Consider the following 21,500-nt stretch of genomic DNA (forward strand, 5'->3'; position numbering starts at 1 on the left):
AACACGGTGGATTCAATTAGACATGTATGCCTTTTCCTTCTCAGAACCCCACTGAAATATCTATTAAGTAACTGAAATTGAATTAATACAAAAAGGCCAAGATTGAGAGAGTGCACAATTATGGTTGAGAGATTTCCAAAAAATTTCTTAAAGATAGGAAGTAGATGGTGCTGTGACAGCAGAAGGAGCTCTGCCTTAAGTGCTGTAATGGGGGAAGCCATTTCTTCCTCCGGAGTCCCAGAAAAGGTCAGCATTTGGAAGCATCAGGTTCTACAGGAGGTAGACGTTACAGAGGTTCATGTTTACACACGAAATAAGAGGTTCAGTCTTTTACGTTGAAATGGGGTCTAGACTCAAGGTCATAAGGCCCACCTGAGGGCACGGGGTCAGGCCTGAAAAGAGGGAAATTAAGTGAAAGTGAAAGCCTCTGGCCCCCAACCCCCCCCCCCCCCCCCCCCCCCACCGCCCACCTCTTCCCTGGTCACTGGCAGCCAGGTGTGTATGTCCCACATAGGAGAAAAGAGAAAAGAGCCTTCTCTAGAAAAATGAATAGTCGGAAAGGAAAGACTTGAAGGTACTGTGTTTTGCTTTCCCAGAGAAACAGCCCCATCTCTATCCAGTCATCTGACAGTGAAACCCTCCAAGCCCACCCGCTTCACCCACACATAAAGAGCTGCTTTTAGACTTTTGCATTCCTTGCTCTTAATGATCAGGCAGAAATTTGAAGAAAGTTTCTATAGCAAAAGAAAGAGCTCAAAGTAAAGAAGCTAGAACTTTCAGGGAATAAGAAAATCACACTAAAACCACAGTATCCTCAGAAAGAAGAGCAGAGATTGCATTGAAGTAAGTAATAGAAACAAAGTCATACTTAAAAAGAGCAATCAGAATAATAAGTAAACTCATGGTGAAAAATGGGAGAGATGACGTAAAGAATCATTCAGAATTAATCCAGAAGATGCAATGCCTGACTATTAGGAGTTCCAGAAGAGAGAAGAGCAGAGGAAACAATAGAAGAAAACGTTTCACTGAAGGAATGAGATTCCAGATTAATTGGCCCACCTAAAATCAAACATAGTAAGGAAAAAGTCCAGACCAGAGCATGTCATGTGAAATTTCAGAACACCAGAGATGAAGTAAAGGAGACCAAAAAGGTTCCAAGAGGGAAAAAGCAGCCACATATACAGTGTGAGAAATGGAATTGCTTTGAACCCTGCCACAGCAACATTGGAGGCTAAAAGAAATGGAAGTATTGCCTTCAAAACTCAGGGTGAAATAATTCTTCAACCTAAAATTCTAAACTTAGCCAAACTGTAACTGTGCGAGTAAAGGCTGAATACCAACAGATGTGCAAGAATGAGCAGGAAGCCAAGATTATCTTTCTTAGAGACTTCTTAGAAATGTACTTTCTTAGAAAGTTTAGGAGGATATACTTCACCAGGACAAGGGCATGAACCAAGAAAGGGGAAAATGAAGCCAGCAGGAAGATCCAGCTCAGAATGGCACAGGTCTAGAGGGACGGTGAGGGAAGACTAAGATGTGATGGCACTGCCCTTCCAGGAGGACCGGGGGAACAAGTGAGGAGTCTGTAAGTGAGCTCACGACTCTTGTCAGAGCGGGAAGAAACAGCTCTGAAATTCACAGTTTGCTAAACCTTTTGTAGAAGTGAGAAGAAAGAAACTGTAAGATCCATGAGTGTAAGGGTTTTTGAGTTTTCTGTTTGTTTCCCCTGTGCCCAGAATAGTGTCTAGCACATAGGGGTACAGTATGTGCTCTTTTAATGACTTAATTAAAGGAAACCCAGTTACCAGAAAGAGAACTCGCCTTGCTTGTGGAGAGTAAGGCTCCCAGAGAGGAGTGAGGCAGGAGATACCTGTGTTTAATTTAGAGACTTTTCATAACATTTCACTTTAAAGCTATCCACATGTATTATGTTGGTTAAAATTACTTTTGTAAGAAAATTTAACACCTCAGAGTAGTACTCTTAAATGTGTACATTTGTCTACTTGAATAATTTATATAAGAAACCATTTGTCAAAAGACAGTGTTGTAAAATAAATCCGAAAGTAAAATTTTAAGAAGTAGATGTGATATAGCTTATCTTGAAGAGAACTGTTAGTTCCCTCTTCCTCTAGCAGCTAGGTGCCTGCTGAGCAAGAATAGAAAGGCGCTGCCTCTTAATAGATGTGAAGAAGCGAGGCCTTTCCCCCTGCCCTAGGAGGTTGGGGGGGCGAAGCAAACAGTCCACTCTGCACCTGCACCTGCCACCAGTCCTTAAAGCGTGTGCCTCTCCTGGTAACAGTCTCAAGGCAGAGAGGAAAAGCTTCAAGCTACATGAAGAGTTTGAAGCTTCCTGACTAAGAGCTGAAAAGAGCATTTAAAAGTAGCTTTTCTTTTCCAAGTAGCAAAGTAATAATTAGTAAGTTTGTTTGTTTGTTGCAAGCTCCAGGGTTTCCTTGTTCTCCAAGGATAGGCACTGTTCATTTCTGTGGTGTCTTTTTTTTTTTTTCCCTGACATCAAGTCTATGGAGTTTTTCTTCACACCAGCCAGTTGGATTCTCTGACACCAACTGGGTGTCCAATACTTCACTTCTGACACTACCCAGAGTTAATGGAGACCCTCCAGGCTAAGGGCTTAGTCTCCTAGACTGCCACCCCCACTTCAGATGCCAGTCACCACTGTAGTGCCCAGGCTTCCTGCACTTCTTGGCCAACTACAGATCTGGCAGTTCCCACGCCCTCCATCCTTCACATCCCTGTCAGGTTGGAGAATTCTTTAGAATGATTCACACAACTCAGGAAAAACATTTTTCCTGGCATTTACTGGTTTGTTAGATAGGTGTCAATTCAGGCACAGCCCAGTGGAGATGCTCAGGAGGACATGGTATGGGGATGGGCCACCCTCCCAGCACCTCCATGCCACCACCAGCCCAGGAACTCTCCGAACCCCATCATTTTGGGTTTTTTGTGGGTTTTTTTTTTTTTTTTTTTTACATAGGCATGATTGATTAAAACATTGTCCATTGATGAGTGACTCAATCTCCATCCAGCTCCTCTTTCCTCCCCAGAGGGCTGAGGTGAGGCTAGAAGTTCCAGCGCTCTCCTCACACGGCGAGGGCTCCCACGGCCACAGCCCCCATCCCAAGGTTCTCTAGCCTGCTCCTCTTCCCACAGTTATCTCCTTGGCTTACAAAAGACACCTTTATCGTTAAGAAAATCACAGGGGTTTAGGCCTCTGTGCCAGGAACCTGGGATGAAGACCAAATATGTTTTTTTAAAACTAGGCCACAGTTAAGTTCTGGAAATGTCTGGCTAGCAGTTGTCCAGGCCCTGTGCTAGGGACCGGGGTCCTCTGGTGAGTGAGACAGCAGAGCCCTGCTCCGTGGAGGGGAGGCAGCAGCCAACACAGAGACAGAGACAGAGCATCCCACCAAGTAGGATGGTGCCACCCAGGAGACAACGCACTGAGATAGACAGAGGGGGTCCACTGGATGGAGGTGCTTGGGGAACATTGCCGAGGAGACTGTTAATGAGACCCAAGGGACAAGGAGAGCCAGCGGTGTGATGAGCCCAGATGGGAGTGGCAGGGGCTGGGAGCAGGGAAGAGAATGGGGCCAAAGGGCCAGGTACAGTGAGGGGTGTGTCCTGTCGTGGGCCTTGATGAGTTGGGCTACTCTGAGAATGGACTGTGGGCCACACGTGGCAGCAGGGACAGCAGCGTAGGCAGACACAGGATCTGTTTAGGAGACCGGACTAGGCAGGCGGAGTGAATGTGGAAGTGGACAGGAGTTGAGGATGAACGTGGAGCTGATTTGCTTTAGAAACAGGGTGGGTAGTGATGCCTCTTGCTAGGCCAGGACGGGCCTGGAGGGTGGAACCAAAAAGAGTTCTGCTGTGCAAATGTTAAGTTTGACATGTTTATCAGGCAGTCTCATGGAGATACAGAGGCAGCACTTGGATCTGAGCTGGAGACAAAATTTGAGTCGAATGTTAGGAGAGCCCAGGACCCAGCTCTGGGGAATTGCAGTCCCAGGGCAGATTCAGAAGAATGACCAGAGCCAGAGAAGTGGCTGGTGCATGGGAGGAAGACTAGCGGAGTGCAGGGCGCAGAGGCTGCGTGAGTGAGTGAGCTTCGGGTGCACAGAGGGTGGGGATCTTGACGGGCTTTTGGGGAGTAGCAGAGAGAGATGCCAGGTTGGAGGTGAAGAAGAGGAAGCTGCAGGTAAAGCCAGCTCTTTCAGAAAGTTGGATGTGGGGCCAGGCGTGGTGGCTCACGCCTGTAATCCCAGCACTTTTGAAGGCAGAGGTGGGTGGATCATCTGAGGTCAGGAGTTTGAGACCAGCCTGGCTAACATGGTGAAATCCCGTGGTGGTGGGTGCCTGTAATCCCAGCTACTCGGGAGACTGAGGCAGGAGAATTGCTTGAACCTGGGAGGTGAAGTTGCAGTGAGCTGAGATCGCGCTATTGCGCTATAGCCTGGTGTAACGAGCGAAACTCTGTGTCTCAAGAAAACAGAGTTGGATGTGGAGAAGAGCAGACAGTGGGACAGTAGCTGAAAAGATTGTGCAGCATATTTCTGTTTTGTGTTTTAAGATGGGCGGTACCAGAGCCAATTTATTTTTGTTTTGCTAATAGGAAAAATCCTGAACTCCTGGCTTTTTTTTTTTTTTTCTGTTGCCCAGGCTGGAGCGCAGTGGCATGATCATAGCTCATGATCACCTCGAACTCCTGGGCTCAAGCAGTCCTCCTGCCTCAGCCTCCTGAGTAGCTGGGATTATAGGTGTGCACTGCCATGCCTGGCTAATTTTTTATAAAGACAGGGTCTCTCCTCTTACCCAGGCTGGTCTCAGACTCCTGCTCAAGCAGTCCTCCCTCTTGGGCCTCCTAAAGTGCTGGGATTATAGGTGTCAGGCCACTAATGGGAAAAATCTAGCAAAGAGGGAGAGATTGACAATGTAAGGGAAATCGTGTGACCAAAAGACGCCTTCAACGAAAGACGCCTTCTTGAATGTGAGAGTGGGTATGACATGCTGGCACACTCAGTTTCCCCATGGTGATGGGGCAGGGATGCAGATGGGTGCAGGGCCATGGTGACTATGGATTCCACCGCCCCAAGAGGTGGCGAGAACTGGAAGAGATGGAGAGAGCTGTGCCAGGGAGTGGGGTAGATGAGGAGCCCACAGAGAAGCGAGTGGATTGCTGAGCCCCTTAGTGACCATCTAGGCGGTGGTGCTGGCTTCCGCCTGCAGACAGCTCACCCTGCTAGGAGTTCTCAAAGGAGACATCCATCAGAGAGCTGCATCTGCTTTGAAGGAATCTCCTACTTGTCACGGTGATGTGATTTCAGGCAGAGTAACCCCTCTCACGTATGTTCAGGTGTCTTTGAATCATTTCTCTTTTAAACCGGCGTCTGTCCCTGTGCCGTGGTTTACAGAGCAAGTGTGGGTGTTTTTTCATGGGAAGGTGGGATATGGTAAAGGGTCTCCATTGGTTGAAAGTAAAACCAGTGTAATTCTTCCAGGTCCGTGACAAGAAGTTATTACCGAGGTGCGGCCGGGGCTCTCCTCGTCTATGATATCACCAGGTAATGCCAGCTCCCCGTGGTGAAGGAGGCTGCTCAGTGCCCTGCAGCCCAAAGGCTGGTCTTGGCAAGGTGCCTTCCGTGCAGTGTGTGCTTTGTGTGTCTGGGGACGGTGGTGTGGCTGGCATCCAGGAAGCCCCTTAGCCCTTCCATCTGGGGTCTCAGAGGTCTTTGAACAAGCCCCTACCACTGCTTTCCCATGCAGAGAAATGTATTCGTAAGGTTTTAGGTAGATGAAGCAATCTGTCTTATTGCATTATGTTTCTTGACATGATGCTTGGACACTTTCCTTAAGGTTCACAAAGCTTTATGTACGGTAAGTTATTAGAAGTGAGTTGAGAGAGGGCGAGGACACAGACGCTGGGCTGAGATTGCTTGGTTCAAATCCCAGTTGCAGTCACTAGCTGAGTGACCCTCTCGGGCCAGCTGCTTCAGCTGCCTGGGCCTTAGTTTTCTTGTCTGTAAGATGGAGGTAGTAATAATCCCATGATCCTCAGGAGGTCATTGGGAGATTTAAATTAGTTAATGTGAAGCACTTAGATAGTAGCTGTTTGTGACATATGGCAATTTAACTGAAATAAAATAAAAAATTCTGTTCCTCGATTGCACTGGCCACATTTCAGGTCCTCAGTAGCTACACGTGGCTGGTGACTACCATATCAGAACAGATTATAGAACATTCCTATCCATGAGGAAATTCCATTCGACAGCGCTGATCTGAGTAGCACTATCTCAGAAGCGTGTCATCTAAATGGCATCACCTGGGAGCCCTTTCTGGGTAGGAACCTGTCCAGTGAGAGGCTGTCGGTCAGCCGCTTCCCTCCTCCAATCTGTGTCCCTGGAGACAGGCATTCTGAGAGGAAGCAGGCAGTTTCTGGCCCAGCACTTCCTGCACTTGCCCCAGCAGTGAAAGGCTCTGCCTGCTAAAGTGTGAAGTCATCAGTCAGGCTAGCAAAGTGCCATGAGAAGAACTCGGTCCTTAAGACACATGAGGGCCAAAAATAGTAAGTCTGAGAGTTGGTTCTGGAGCCAGACAGAGCTGGTCAAGTCCTGGCTTTGCCACTGGCTGCTGTATGACCTAGGGCAACGTAATTAATCTCTCTGGGCCTTGGATTTCTCAGGGAAAAGGAGAATAATGGCAGTCTGTGTCATGGAATCCTTATAAAGAATCAATGTGATAAAGTCCTGTAAAACAAAGTGCTGGCACATTGCAAGGATTCATTAAGTGGCAGCAGTTAGCTATGAAATCTTGCCTACCACAGTCTAATACCTTGCACATGCTAAGAGCTCAGTAGATGTCAAATGAATGAAGGAATATATCTTTCCTTTTGCTCCATGACTGGGCAAACAAAAAATGACAAAATATCTGACTTACTGTCTCATTTTACCAGAAACAAAACGAAACAAACTCTGTGGATATGGTATATGTTTGGTGCATTCACGTTGTCTGAGTTACCTTAAAGGTGTTGGTGCCATTACCCTGAAATGTTGAAAAGCGGTGTGAGTAGTGAGAATGACTGGAAAGAGTTGCTAGTTTTATAAAATACATGTATTATTTTCACAATCTTATATTACGCAGCCGAGAAACCTACAATGCGCTTACTAATTGGTTAACAGATGCCCGAATGCTAGCGAGTCAGAACATTGTGATCATCCTTTGTGGAAACAAGAAGGACCTGGATGCAGATCGTGAAGTTACCTTCTTAGAAGCCTCCAGATTTGCTCAAGAAAATGGCAAGTGACCTTTTACTTCTTACTATTTTTCAAATGGCATATTTGAGGATAAAAGCATTTCTTTGAATTTAAAACATATATTGGAATTTCGAGATCAAACTAGATTTAGGAAATGTGGAATTTCCAATTGTTTTTACTATAAATTAGACCTGTTTAGCATATTGTTAGTGTATTGCATTCTGCCTGCAGAAGTTACTATAATGATAAAAGCAAATGTAGTAACATTATGTAATGACTTTTCAGTCGAAGGTCTTTGAATATTAGAGATCTTGGGCTAAAGTGAAATTTATAACAATAATCTTTAAAGACTCTAACCAAATGATGTCATTATTTTTTAATGTCTTTTGAAGGAAATTTGGTGAAGTATTAGCCCAAATAGAAAAGGAAGCAGAAGAAATACTTGGCTTATTGGCTTCATTTGCTAAACTTAAGTCATTTGGTTATAGGTGACTTTGAAACTTTTTTGAATTTCCATGTAGAATACGTGAAAATGCCACATAAAATTAATGGTTGCTTTATTAATGGATAAGAGAATGATTTTTTAAAAATTCAGACATTTTAAATAACTTTAATTTTTAGAACCAAAGACTATAATATGCTAATATCAATATTTGATTGGACTCTAAGATTCCAAATTATATTGTAACTTTACTAGTTTCTTGCTAAAAAAATAAACATGAGAGAAATCCATACGCCATCATGACAGTTTTTTAAAAACTGTTTAGAAATCAGAAGTTTGGAATGTTAACAAAGATGCAAAGGAATTTAGATGTCATCTAAACTCATTTTTACAAGTGAGGATACAAGAGGCTAGCGAGGCTGTGGTTTGCTGAGAGAGCAAGCAGAACAGGCCTTTCTGCTGAGATGAACAGCCACTGTAGTGGGTAGAAAGAATATTAATTCCTGTACTATCTCTTCATGGGCTGTATGACAAACTGCAGTATAGTCCCCTAAAAAGTGTAAACACTTGTAGGTCATATTTGTGGTGACACTCAGATTGTTTGAAGGAGGACATTGCAACTTTGCCTGAAATCAGTGGCAGGGCCATTTTGGTGAGCCAGCTCCTTCCTGATGGCTGGTCACTCAGCTGGGGAAGCCTGGTGGCTTGCTCAGGCCTTTCACCAGGTGAAGGGCTAGCACAAGATTCCAGTGACTTTTCAGTCCGGTGCTGAAATTCTTCTAACATTTAAAAAACACATAACGACATATATTGGTTTTATATTGACAGAAATATATGGTTTTAGGTTATAAATTATATTTTGTCTGCTTTTCTAAGAGAATGCTGCACAGACTTTTAGTAAGTGAAAATTATCATCTTCTAAATATGACTTTATTTTGTTTGATGTCCATTTTAGAGCTGATGTTTTTGGAAACAAGTGCACTAACAGGGGAGAATGTAGAAGAGGCTTTTGTACAGTGTGCAAGAAAAATACTTAACAAAATTGAATCAGGTAAAAGCCTTTCCATTAGTCAAATTTTCTTCTGCATATTTTACACTCTAGCTCAGTAGATCACCTTTTAATTAATAGTTTCAGGAGTGGTTTAATAAAGACTATTCTCTCTGTACCTGCCAACCTAAAATCATCACATATGGGTTCAAAGGTCATGTTCTCCTGGCTGAGGTGAAAGCCCTTCCTTATCAGGATGGTTTCCATGGTGATGAAGGTGGATGGGCACACCAACTCAGCTGTGGAGGAGTAGTCAAGGTTTCAGGGAGTGTTTGCATTTAGAATTATAGTATTTCTTGAGTCCTTCACTAAAAGGAGGAAGAATAGGCCTTTGTCCACTCTGTCAACAGCATGCTAATTCTGTTGGACCAGTGGTCATGTGTAAGGGAGTTACAGGTACATGGTGTAGTGTTGATCTTTGCAGATCGGGCATCATGGAGCTATGGAGTCCAGAGTAATTTTATTTCTGAAGCTCACTGAGCATGCCTCAATTATAAAATGCCTCATTTTTGTGTTTGTTGCTTCAGTTAAAATAATTCAAAATAATCCTAATGTAGGCAGCTGACAAAATACTATGTAATTGTCATTTACTAAAGTAACTATATATAGGCATCACCTTTTAATTGATTCATTCAAACATCTGAGTGCCTATTCTTTGTCAGATGCTGGGATACAAAAATGAATAAATCACACCCCTTGTCCCCCAAGAAACTATCTTCCGTGGGAGACAGTCAGAGGATAATTATAATATCACGAGGCTGATGTGGTAATTGAGGGATGCACAGGCTCAGGGTAACATGAAGAAGGGGACCTGCCACAGCCAGAGGATAGAGGAGGTGTCAGGGAGGGCTTCCAGGAGAAGGTGTTAGATGAGCTCAGGCTTTCAGAATATAAGGAAGAGTGAGCCAGCAAAGGGAGTGAGGAAGATAGATAGCAGGAGAAAAGGTTGAAGAAAGGCAGGAACCAGCCAGTCCTCATCAAGGATCTAGAACTTTATCTTGTAGATTACCAATTCTCAACCCTGGATGAGCACTAGAGTCACTGAGATGCATTAAAAGTTCTAATCCCAGGCTCTGCCTCTGGAGACGCTGAATTAATTGGGCTGAAGTATGGTCAAGGCATCAGCGTTTTTAAATGTTCACTCATGCAGTTCTAATGTTCATCCAAGGTTGAGAACCACTGCTGTAGGTGGTGGGTTGTCAGCAGGTGGGTGATGTGATCGGGTTGTGACCTGAGATAAGTCATGTATGTAGGGAGTTATGTTGAAAACAGACTGAAGAGAGGACAGGGTTGGAGGCCAGGATACCAGTTATAAGGCATTTTTGAGTAATCCTAGTAAGAAATGACTGATTAATGCTTTAACAAGGATATGGAAGCAGAGATGGAGAGAGAGAGATGGATCTAAGATATATTTAGGCAGTAGCATCTTATGACTCATATGTCCAATACTGGAACAGGACAACTGGTTCTTAGGGGGGACAGGGTGAGCAGGAGGGGCCAGCAGGGGAGGAGGAACCAAGGATGACTCACAGCTGTCACACTGGGGTCTCTGGACAGAGATGCAGTGGAGCCAGAGGAGAAGCAGGGAGTGTGAGGGAATAAAGATGGCTCTGTTGCGAATGTGCAGCCTTTGTGGTGACACTGGGACATGCACATGGAGTTACCTAGTAAGCTTGGGGAAGAGTTCCTGGCTGGCAGTATAAATTTGGGAACCATCAATATATAGGAACAGCTAAAACTGTGGAAGCAATGTGATCATCCAGAGAACAGTGTTTAAGGAGAGCAGTGATCAACAGAACCCTGGAGATGAAGGATGAGCAGGGGAAGAGGAATCTACAAAAAAGATGAAAAAGGAAATGGTCAGAAATGTGTGAAGAAAATCAAGGGAATGTGGGTGTCACTTAAGCCCTAATTATAAGTAAATCAAAGGAGTGTTCATTATGTACTGTAATAGTAACAGAGGGAAGCCTCATAAGCTAAGACTGAGCTGAAAAACACACATTGGGATAGGGAATAGAAAGTCAGTGATCAATTTGATCAAGAACAGTTTCAGCAGAATTATGAAGGTAGAAGATGGCTGGCCATCCGTCAGGAAGAAGTAGGAAGTGAGCAAGCAGAGTGTGCACTCCTCTCCTGAGGAAGCGCAGGCTGGCACTGTAGGGTGCAAAGGGTTAATTTAAAGTCAGGGGTGTGGGTGATGGGAGAAATTGCAGCATGTTTAAAAAGGGGGAACGGAGAGAAGAATGGGCAAGGAGAGGGCAGGGAAGAAGGAGGGTGCTAGGTAAAGGAGGAAGGAGGAGAGTCGGGCCCAGTTGGAAGGGCTGGGTTTCAACAGAAGTGGATGCGTCATCTTTTTGTATTTTTTTTTATCAGAAAGAAAAAAAAATTACTAAGCTTGGTACAAAAACCAAGACTCTGTAACATAAACATTACAGTTGGCTTGCTGTTGAGTATTACTAAGCTCAGCATGAGGTTGTATTTACATGACCTTGCTATTTTAATATTGTATCCCTGAATACATCAGATAGAGCAACTCATATACAGTCTTCAAGATGTGTTTTTTTCTGAGATCATCAAAATCATAAGTACCTCTAGGTTAAAAAAAATAAGGGTATAAATTAGGATTCTTCAGCAGTACTTTTTATTTTTTTTAATGGGTAATACATTCAAAAACCATTGTTTTCTTCCCTTTTTTTATACAAAATATATGATAGACTACCACGCCTTGCTTTTTTACTTACTGTTATATAACCTATAAATCATGACAAATCAGCGTATAGTTCCCGTATATACATATACCTAATGTACATATATATAACACATAATGTCATACATAATGTGTGTGTGTAATATATAACATGGGTTGAGTATCCCTAATCCAAAATGTTCCAAAATCTGAAACTTTTTAATTGCCAACATTGCCACTGAAATGCTCATTGGAGCACTTCAAATTTCAGATTTTCAGATTAGGGATGCTGAACTGGTAAGTATAATGGAAATATTTCAAAATCTGAAAAAATCCAAAATACTTCTGGTTTCAAGTATTTTGGATAAGGACCACTCAACCTATATTTCACGTATGTGTTGCCATAATTTATGTAGCCAGTCTACTTTGGACATCTGGGTTGTTGCCAGTATTTTGCTATTATAAGTAATGTTACAGTAAATACTTTTATATATATATATATATATTTTTTTTTTTTCATGTGCATGAGTCTGTGTGTCAGACAGATACGCAGAAGTGGAATTGCTGGGTCAGAGAACATAAGCATTTGGGATCTTGGTGTAGAGGTGGTCACATTTTCTCCTAGTGATGGGCTTATTTCACTAAAGCCATGTCCACAGCGTGTAGTATCATCATACTTGGACTTTTGGCCCATCCGATAAGTGAAAAATTGTATCTTTGTAATTTAATTTTAAATTATTTTATATAAATAATATATTCACATAATTTGAAATTCAAGAAGTATAAAAGAGTATGCAGTGGAAAGTCCCGCTGTTACCACCCCCTCCTGTCCCCGGCCATCTAGAACTCCTCCGAATCAGCCGTTCCTTATGTATCGTGCTAGAGACGTTTTGTGCCGGTGCAAGCAAACATGTAAATTGTTTTTTCCTCTTTATTCAGAGTGGTGGGATATATACACAGGGTTCCGTACTTTGCTTTTTTTTTTTTTTTTTTTTTTTAATCTATTTTTGGGATCTCAGAAACATAAAACTTTTTTTTAAAGAAGACTTGCTTGGTCCTTAGGTGAGCTGGACCCAGAAAGAATGGGCTCGGGTATTCAGTACGGAGATGCTGCCTTGAGACAGCTGAGGTCACCGCGGCGCGCACAGGCCCCGAATGCTCAGGAGTGTGGTTGTTAGGAGCCATGGGAGAGCGCACAGGTGGGTTCGGACACCTCACTGCCCTGAGTTCCTGACAAGCTGAAGTGCAGAGGCCTGTGAAAGCTTTGGGAAGCTGCAGTATGAAAAAGAGAGGATCCCAGCCAGGTGCAGTGGCTCTAATTCCAGCACTGTGGGAGGCTGAGGTGGGCCAGTCGCTTTAGTTCAGGAGTTTGAGACCAGCCTAGGCATCATGGTGAAACACCATCTCTACAAAATACAAAAAATTAGCCAGGCATAGTGGCATGCACCTGTAGTCCCAGCTACTCATGAAACTTAGGAGAATTGCTTGAGCCTGGGAGGCAGAGGTTGCAGTAAGCCAAGATCGCACCACTGCACTCCAGCCTGGGTGATAAAGTGAGACAGTCTCAGGAAAAAAAAAAAAAAAAAAGAGAAGGAGACTATCCCATAAGTTAAAGTTGGATGTTCTAACTGAAAGAATTTACACCCTATAGGAAATTCTCATGTTCTTGTTCAGAAAGAAAGGAAGGGCAGGTGGTGGTTGACGGGAGAGGGTGAGATATCCTGATTCCTTATGTCAGTGAGGAGCCTTTCCTGGATTGATTGAGGTCTAAAGGAATGTGCCTTTTGCTAAAACAGGAGACCCATTTATGAAATTGACAAATGTCTCCCTTTAACTTTTTAAAGCTTCTTCTTTTTTCCCACTTACCACAGTGGACGTTTTATTTATAGTCGACATCATGTAGTAGACACAGACAAGTATTGAAAGACGAGATATTCACAAATTCTCTTTTAGGCTTTAAGCTGTATTTACTTTTGCATTTATAATTGTGCAGATTTTGACATTGTTCTTATTATTTTTTAGGTGTTCATACAGTGGCATTTGGGACACAATCATTGGAACCTGAAGAACCTGAAGTTTTTTTATCACCATCCTTTTCTACTCTATATGGAAGTAGATCTTTATGGGGAAAAGAGAATTTGGGGTGTTCTGCAAGCTGGTCAAAGTGGCACAGCAAATCATATAAATCGAATTAAATGGACAACACCGTTAGATGTGTATGTAAAAATTTTCTGTTTCATATTTTCCCTTTCACTTTCGGTTTAAAACATGCTATAAACATGCTATAAACATGCTATGTACTGTATGTCCTGTAGCCCAGTGCGGCTCCGCAGCATGGAATCTGATGTATGATATGATAGAATGTGGCACTAAATGCAGTTTCAGATTTTATTTTTTTTAATCATATGAACTAAAATTGTCAGTTGTGAGGTGTGCTCTTCTCATCATGTTGGTTATATTGCACAATTGGTTATATTTATGACCTGATATTCAAAGACTCTGGCATTGATAGCCAGTGTGTTTCTTATTTAATTCTGTTTACTACATTCTACATGGTGTTTACGTGATCCACACTTGAAATACTAGATCAGTAGACATTCACTAACATACCAAAAAAAATAAAATGAAAAATGGAGTTTTTCCGTGAACTTTATACTGTCCAGCTCTGTTGATTTTAAAGCCTCTTCATCCAGGTCAGTTCAGGAAGTATATCTGGAGTACCTGCTCTGTTTTAGGCTATGAGACTAGCACTAAGGATTCTGGTACCTTTACGCAAACCTACCGGGCTACTAACACTTCTCTCAGCGGTGGATAAAATACAATAGACCATGCAAGCTGGGGCCGCTCATCCATTTCCAGTTTGCTGGTCTGTCTGGTCTCCCTGCTAGAAAACACATTGTTTGTACTGTGCTTTTTCTGGAATTCAGTAGAATGGCATCACTGCCTGTTTTTCATATCTTTTGTTTCCTGTTCATTTTAAGGAAACCTGCTAAATCCAGTTAATATGAAAAGGACACCACTCATTAAGAAATTTCTTTATGGCTTCTGCTGAATACTTAAATGCCTTACTACAGTTATCAAGTTGACATGTTTTTAATTCATATAAGGTATATTGGGTATATTGAAGTATATATTGTATTACAAAGACTTGTTCTTATATTTTAAAATGTCAGTGCAAAAAATATATGGTGGAACCTTTCTTTAAAGTTGAAATACAGTATTATTTAAGTCTGAAAGGTTAAAAAGCTTTCTTCACCTTATATATGTTCTTCCACTGTGACTTTTTAGTTGAAGACTAGTAAATTAACTTTCAGTTAGAAGATGCCTACTGCTTTTGTTGTTTATTTTAATCAGCAGAGCACAGAGACACACAAAAACTCTGGGAAGTAACTAGGATAAAAATACCAGTATGTATCTGTTTTAGATATTTTGAGTTTTGCTTTTTTTATGCCTTGAATATTTTATTTCAAAAAGTATCTGAAGCAAATTCTCAGACTGAACTACTTCTTAGACCTCACTGTAACAATGTTTTATTCAATGTCTCATTTATGATAGATTTGCAAGCTGCTCATTTTTGAACAGCTTTTTGCATGGGATAGGAGCATGTCTATTCTAACACATCAGCTTATTCAAAAGCAAGAATTTTAAAAATAAGATAAATGTAAAGTTGTTTTATAAACGATCCTGTTAATTAACCCACAGACACCATATATCCTTCTGCATCCTTTGACCAATAAAAGTTGCTGGAGAACCAAACCATGGTGGTTCTTAATCAGGCTTTGCCTTTAGGGAGAATGAGGAGGGGAGATAATTCGGTATTGTTCAGGCTAGTAATAAATGTTATGTTTCTATTTCCCGTAACTCATTAAGTTTTCAGGAAGCTCTTAATTTAGATTTCTAGGAAAGTAATTATTCAGTCTTCCTAGAAAAAGATTATAAAGACCATTTAAACTGGAGATCGTAATTTATTCTTTTACAGTCCAGCATTTAAGTAAAAATGAGAACATCACAATTTGGGAATCTGTAATGGTTTTGTTGAAAACATTACTTGTGGCTTGTATAAGACTTGCTGAATTCAAGAACATTGATTCCTAGCAGATCAATAATAGTATTTAAAGAATCTGATGCTAAAATTAGAAACCTAAATGATCTATAATTTGTACTGTGACACAGCAGATGATGTTTCCTTATTTTCTGTCATCTTTTTATGTTTTTGGAGAGGCAAATTAGAGGTGCTTTAAAAAAACCCGTGAATTTTTAATGTTTTGTGGTGCCATTTGTGAAGCACCTCTTTCCTGATCCATCTAACTACTCATGTACGTACAATCTGAGTTTGTTCCACTTGTTGACTTGGTTACTTCCCTATTGTATTTATTTCTTTAAAGGGTTGTTTTAGAATTTTAGAGGAATTTATCTAAGAACACAAGATCTACCACTTTCAGTAGGACAAGTGACCCAAGTTGTTGGTCACCAGCCTCAAAGGTTAGGAAACACTACCTACTGATAGAAAATAATGTGGTTAGGGAATCTGTTTTTTCATTTAAAAGAGCATTTATGTACTTTTTTCCCTTCATATTTCCCCCTCATTTTTTGTTCTTTTTCTTTCTTTCTTTCTTTCTTTTTTCTTTATTTTATTTTTTGTAGAGACAGGGTCTCACTGTGTTGCCCAGGCTGGTCTCAAACTCCTGGCCTCAAGGGATCTTCCCACCTCAGCCTCCCAAAATGCTGGGATTACAGGCATGAGCCACCATGCCTGGCCCCCCCAGATTCTCCCTTTATATACTTATAAATTTTTTATAATGAAGATTTTCAAATATACACAAATATAGAGAAAAATAGCCTAATGAACCACTATATCAGCCAGCTTTAACAATTGCCTACATTTTGCCATCTTGTTTTCTTTATCTTCACCCAGCGTTTTCATGCTATATATAGTACTTGAAAACATCTGAGGCATCTGTCATTTCACCCAAAAATACATCAGGGCCGGGTGCGGTGGCTCACGCCTGTAATCCCAGCACTTTGGGAGGCTGAGGTGGGTGGATCACTTGAGGTCAGGAGTTCAAGACCAGCGTGGCCAACATGGTATAACCCCATCTCTACTAAAAATACAAAAATTAGCCAGGGGTGATGGTGGGTGCCCGTAGTCCCGGCTACTTGGGAGGCTGAGGTGGGAGAATTGCTTGAACCCAGGAGGCAGAGGTTGTAGTGAGCTGAGATCATGCCATTGCTCTCCAGCCTGGGCAACAGAGAAAGACTCCATCTAAAAAAAAAAAAAAAAAAAAAAATAGGTCAGTATGCATCTTTGACAATAGCATTTTCTAAAAATTTTATGAAATTTTCCATACCATTGGGAACTTACAAAGCCAAGGCTATTTATGTTTTTCATATCTTGCAATCATATAAAGTTGGTTTTCTGGTATGTGCTAAAACAGCAAAATGTGTCTTTCGTGAAGCATTGGAGGCAGTGACTTCCCAGCGTGTGTCCAGTTGTACAGAAGTGCTGTTCCCTGGCTCAGGGGCAGTGTACCTTTAACAGGGACACCAGGACCATCAGCCTGCTATACATAACCAGCATGGCTTTGGAGGGCTGGTACCCCTTGTTGTACTGGTTTTAAAACACTCCTGCCAATGTAGTAACATGAGGCATATTTACTTTAAATCATCTCTACAAATTTAAAGATCTCATCTTCAAACTACTCTATTTTGAAGAATGTATTTTACTGTAAAGGAAACATTTAACTTTGATGCACGCTTGTCTGGACCATATGTAACTATATAGAAGATGGGTTGAGCCATTCCTTTTTTTGTTTGTTGTTGTTCTTTGTTTTCTTTTTTAATTTTCAGAGACACAGTCTTGCTGTCACCCAGGCTGGAGTGCAGTGGCACAGTCATAGCTCACCACAGCCTCAACCTCCTGGGCTCAAGCAATTCTTGTGCCTCAGCCTCCTGAGTAGCTGGGACTACAGGCATGCACCACTTAACCTGGCTAATTTTTTTTTAATGTTTTGCCTCCATGTTTCTTAGGCTGGTCTCAAACTTCTGGCCTAAAGCATTCCTCCCATCTTGACCTCCCAAAGCCTTGGGATTATAGGCATGAGCCGCCACACCTGGTCCTCCATTTCTTGCAATAATCTCGGTGTCCTCCTTCATGCTGTAGGGCATTGTCATGAAGTGTCTGTGGAAAACTCCATGGAAATTGGATAAGCCTGTGCTCTCAAAACTAACTTCTTGATGCAATGTGTAAACTTCATTTTAAAGAAAACTAGAGTGAAGAAAACAAACTTGCTTAATTTCTGAGTATTTTGCATTCTAAAATGTCATGAAAATAATTAAGTTTACTAAATATTGATGGACCAAGGAATGATGTATGATGGTAAAAATGCTAATTTCTGTATGTTTGAGTGTGAGCCCTCAAAGAATTTTAAGTTGAATAGGAAATTTTATAATATGATTGATTTTGGGTAAATCTACCACATTATTACCTTTTACAGAAAATTCATCATATTGGTTTGTGTGGCCATAAAGGTACCTACCATGCCCTTGTACTATTCTCACTTTCAGGGGAAAATGGTGCTTTTATAGGACACTCGTGCACATCTCTGAACACCCTTGGCTTCTCACAGTCTCTGTGGGGACTCGAGTTCCTCACCCGGAATGCTCCTCAGCCAGCCCCCCAAGTCAGTCGAGCGAAAGGCCTGCTGCTCTTTGGGGTGCAGTGAAAACTTGTCTGCTGTGACGCTGTCTCTGACCTCAGCATATGCAGACACCTAGCGCTCATGATTCTCTGTCCGGACCTCCTTTCTTGCTATTGATCTCATTGATTGTACCTTGTCCTTGTTTGTCTTCTCTCCTGGGCTGAGAGCTCCCTGGGACACAGCTTTGGTGTGCCTGATGCCTGGCACATAGGAGGGAGCCCAGGGCTTGTGGGAAAAAATGATCCCAGAGCCAGGTGTGTCCCTAAGACTTCCCAGCGTATCTGCGTATCGCTGGTGCAGCCTATCCCCTGCAAGATCCCACTTCGCAAAATTTCCAAACAGGCAGTTAAAACCCTTCCTTCCTGCAGCAGCTCACTTTGTTTTTGAATATTGACTACAGTACATGTTTGACCTTCCGGGATTGATAGCTTCCAATATTTAGGCCTCGTGTTTTGTTGTCAGGTAAACAACAACAGGAGTGCACAGGATTCTGTCTGCACTCCTTCTTGACTCTTGGCACATCTCACAGCACAGTCTGTGAACAAGCAGTTATGCCTGCTGTGTTCTCCATCTTAGCAGGATTTGATATTGTAAGAATGGGGAGCTTTAGCTCGAGGGTTGTCAGATGCAATTGAGGTTATAATTGTCCATGAGCCTCTGATCTAAGGCCTAGCCATGATCAGTTGTTGTAGTATTTTATGCTGCCTCATAAATGATTAGGGGTGAAATGTGTTGAATCTCTCACTTCTGTTAATTACACACTCTAAGTTACAGTTGACAAGTCCCCATGTTGAAGCAGAGGCCAGAACTATAATTAGATCTTGGAAACTTAGTAACTCTGCTGCCTTTTCAAAGGAATAGAGGAATGACAAATAGTTTTCCTGCCCTAATTTTAAGACTCACTCTTTTCACCTGACACTTAAATTCTGAATTCTATTTAGGTTCTTTTTATGTGTTTCTATCTGATTTTTCCAAACTTCAGCCCTATCTGAGCTATAAGAACTTGACTCCTGCACTTGGAGAGATCCCACTGTGAGGATCTGCGGTTGCTGAGGGCTCCTTTTGCTGTTCACTGCATCTCCCATCCCTTGACAAAGTATAGGACTCAGTGGCCACCTTTCTTTTCTTCTTTAAAACCATAGTGTGCTGGAGAAACACTAGATGATATTTAGTTTAACAAGAACCTGTTTATAATACTATCAGTTGAAATGTCTGTAACAGTAAAACCTTGAAGGGGCATAGCATATTTTACAACTTGAGCGTATTCTCACATTTAGCATTTAACCTGCAGAACCACCCATTGCAGTGGGTCATTAGGCCCATCTCACAAATGAGGGGCCTGAGCCACCCAGGCAAAGGGCTGGCCCAAGGCCAAACCCAGAGAGCAGGCAGCAGCCCTGGTTGCAGGCCCCTCTGCACGGCACAGTGGACGAGGAGCTGGGATTTCTGTTGACTGGAATCCTTTTTCCCCAACATTTTATTATGAAAGTTTCAAATATTTTGAAAATTTGTTTTAAGAACAATAAGCAGTTCTGATTTTAATTGGTATAGGAGTATTTTCTATTAAAAAAAAATATATATTTTTGAGACCGGGTCTCAGTGTGTCACCCAGGCAGAAGCACAGTGGTGCAATCACAGCTCACTGCAACCTCGAACTCCTGACCTCAAGCTGTCCTCCCACCTCAGCCTCTCAAGTAGCTGGGACTACAGGAGCACACCACCATGCCCAGCTAATTATTTTTATTTATTTATTTATTCATTGTGAGACAGAGTCTCACTGTCGCCCAGGCTGGAGTGCAGTGGCGTGATCTCAGCTCACTGCAACCTCTGCCTCCCAGGTCCAAGCGATTTTCCTGCCTTAGCCTCCTGAGTAGCTGGAATTACAGGCACACACCACCACACCTGGCTAATTTTTGTGTTTTCAGTAGAGACGGGGTTTCACTATATTGGTCAGGCTGGTCCTGACCTCATGATCTGCCCATCTTGGCCTCCCAAAGTGCTGGGATGACAGGTGTGAGCCACCGCACCCAGTCACTAATTATTATTTTTTTTTTTTTAGAGATGGGCTCTCACTATTTTGCCCAGGCTTGTCTCAAACTCCGGGGCTCAAGTGATCCTCCTGCCCCAGCCTCCCAAAGTGCTGGGATTACAGGCATATGCCACAGCACCCAGCTAGTACTAAATTATCTGGAGTGAGGGGTAAACTTATCATTGTGAAACCATGTTTTGATTTTTTAGAAAATCTCGCAAGTTTGGTAGCTTGCTTTTTTTTGATTCTGCCTCCACCAAATTGAATTCATTAAATTAAAAGTATTACAGGTTGGAAGTACATGAGTGAAAACGCATGTCAATTGACTTTCAGAATGCCTGTCACAGTCTGCTTCTCAGCGGTTAAGGCAGTCTGGTACTGACGTGTGTGTTAGATCTTCCTCTCATCAAGGTAAGAAGGTGCCTGTGAGGCCTTCGCAGGGAGGCTATTCTCCATCCTGTATGATTGGATCTGCCTTTCTAGCCGCAGCAGTTACTGTATTCATTCTGGCAGCATTCCTGTGCTGTCTGCCAATAAACTATTGACCCACGCTAGCCCTCACCTGCGCTACTCATCTCTACTTAGTCCTTGAGCAAGAGTAGAAGAAAAATTTCGTTTTTCACTCATGAATTTTTCTTTAATCTGTAACTATGCAAGTATTCTACTACTGGCTATCCTCTCTTCCTCTTTTTTATTTCCAGGAATAATTTTGGCTTTAAAGGCTAGCCTGTTGCTCCAGACTTCTACCATATGTAGTTACATTTTAGGAAACGTCTAGTGGCCTGAAGTTTAGGCACGGAGTCTGGTGTTTGCTCACAGGGATCTTCTGTGGGGATGATACCTTACTCTGGTTTGTACCTTGGCTGGGTGATATTATACAGGTTTGTTCCATGGCTGGGTGACACTACACAGCAAAGGAATACTTGAGCTGGGCTTCAAGGAAACATTTAGCTATGTGGTCATTGCAGAAAGCACAGATGACAAACGGGGGCCGAGTGTAAGTATCCACAAGTGAGCACAGGTCGAGGCCTGAGGGCATCGCAGGAGCAGGCTGGGTTGCCATGCATTGTCCATGGGGCAGCACGAGAGGTTGTCCTAGGAGGCTGTTGCCAGAAAGTATGTGCTTAGTCCAGACTTCCCAGGTTCTCAAAAACCAGACAGCATCCTGGACACAGAGGAACTTCCCAGTTCTTCTGAAATCCTGATACTCTAAAACAATGAAACAGAAATGGATGCAGCAGTTGTCACAGGTATTAGTCAATAACCTAAGTGTTAAGAACAGTAAAACATGAACTAATAGCGATGTTAATTTTCACAAAATAGTCA

General features: G+C 42.3%; 2 protein-coding genes across 4 annotated transcripts in view; both read left to right on the top strand.

The window, feature by feature from the left end:
• RAB4A (RAB4A, member RAS oncogene family) overlaps window positions 1-15,203 on the top strand; it is a 683,172-nt gene extending 667,969 nt beyond the window's left edge. For 2 of the 3 annotated variants that reach the window (XM_050769422.1, XM_050769433.1), the window contains exons 2-6: window positions 5,520-5,582; window positions 7,197-7,313; window positions 8,669-8,764; window positions 12,510-12,646; window positions 13,470-15,203. In XM_050769422.1, the coding sequence (XP_050625379.1) occupies window positions 5,570-5,582; window positions 7,197-7,313; window positions 8,669-8,764; window positions 12,510-12,625 (342 nt within the window). In that variant the 5' untranslated portion in view covers window positions 5,520-5,569 and the 3' untranslated portion in view covers window positions 12,626-12,646; window positions 13,470-15,203. Of the gene's footprint in view, window positions 1-5,519; window positions 5,583-7,158; window positions 7,314-8,668; window positions 8,765-12,509; window positions 12,647-13,469 lie in introns of all 3 variants that reach the window. The other variant, XM_050769444.1, reaches the window with a different exon arrangement.
• GALNT2 (polypeptide N-acetylgalactosaminyltransferase 2) overlaps window positions 1-21,500 on the top strand; it is a 1,373,297-nt gene that overhangs the window by 381,933 nt on the left and 969,864 nt on the right. The window lies entirely within an intron of this gene.

Source organism: Macaca thibetana, chromosome 1 (assembly GCF_024542745.1).
Source record: "Macaca thibetana thibetana isolate TM-01 chromosome 1, ASM2454274v1, whole genome shotgun sequence".
Taxonomy (NCBI): domain Eukaryota; kingdom Metazoa; phylum Chordata; class Mammalia; order Primates; family Cercopithecidae; genus Macaca; species Macaca thibetana.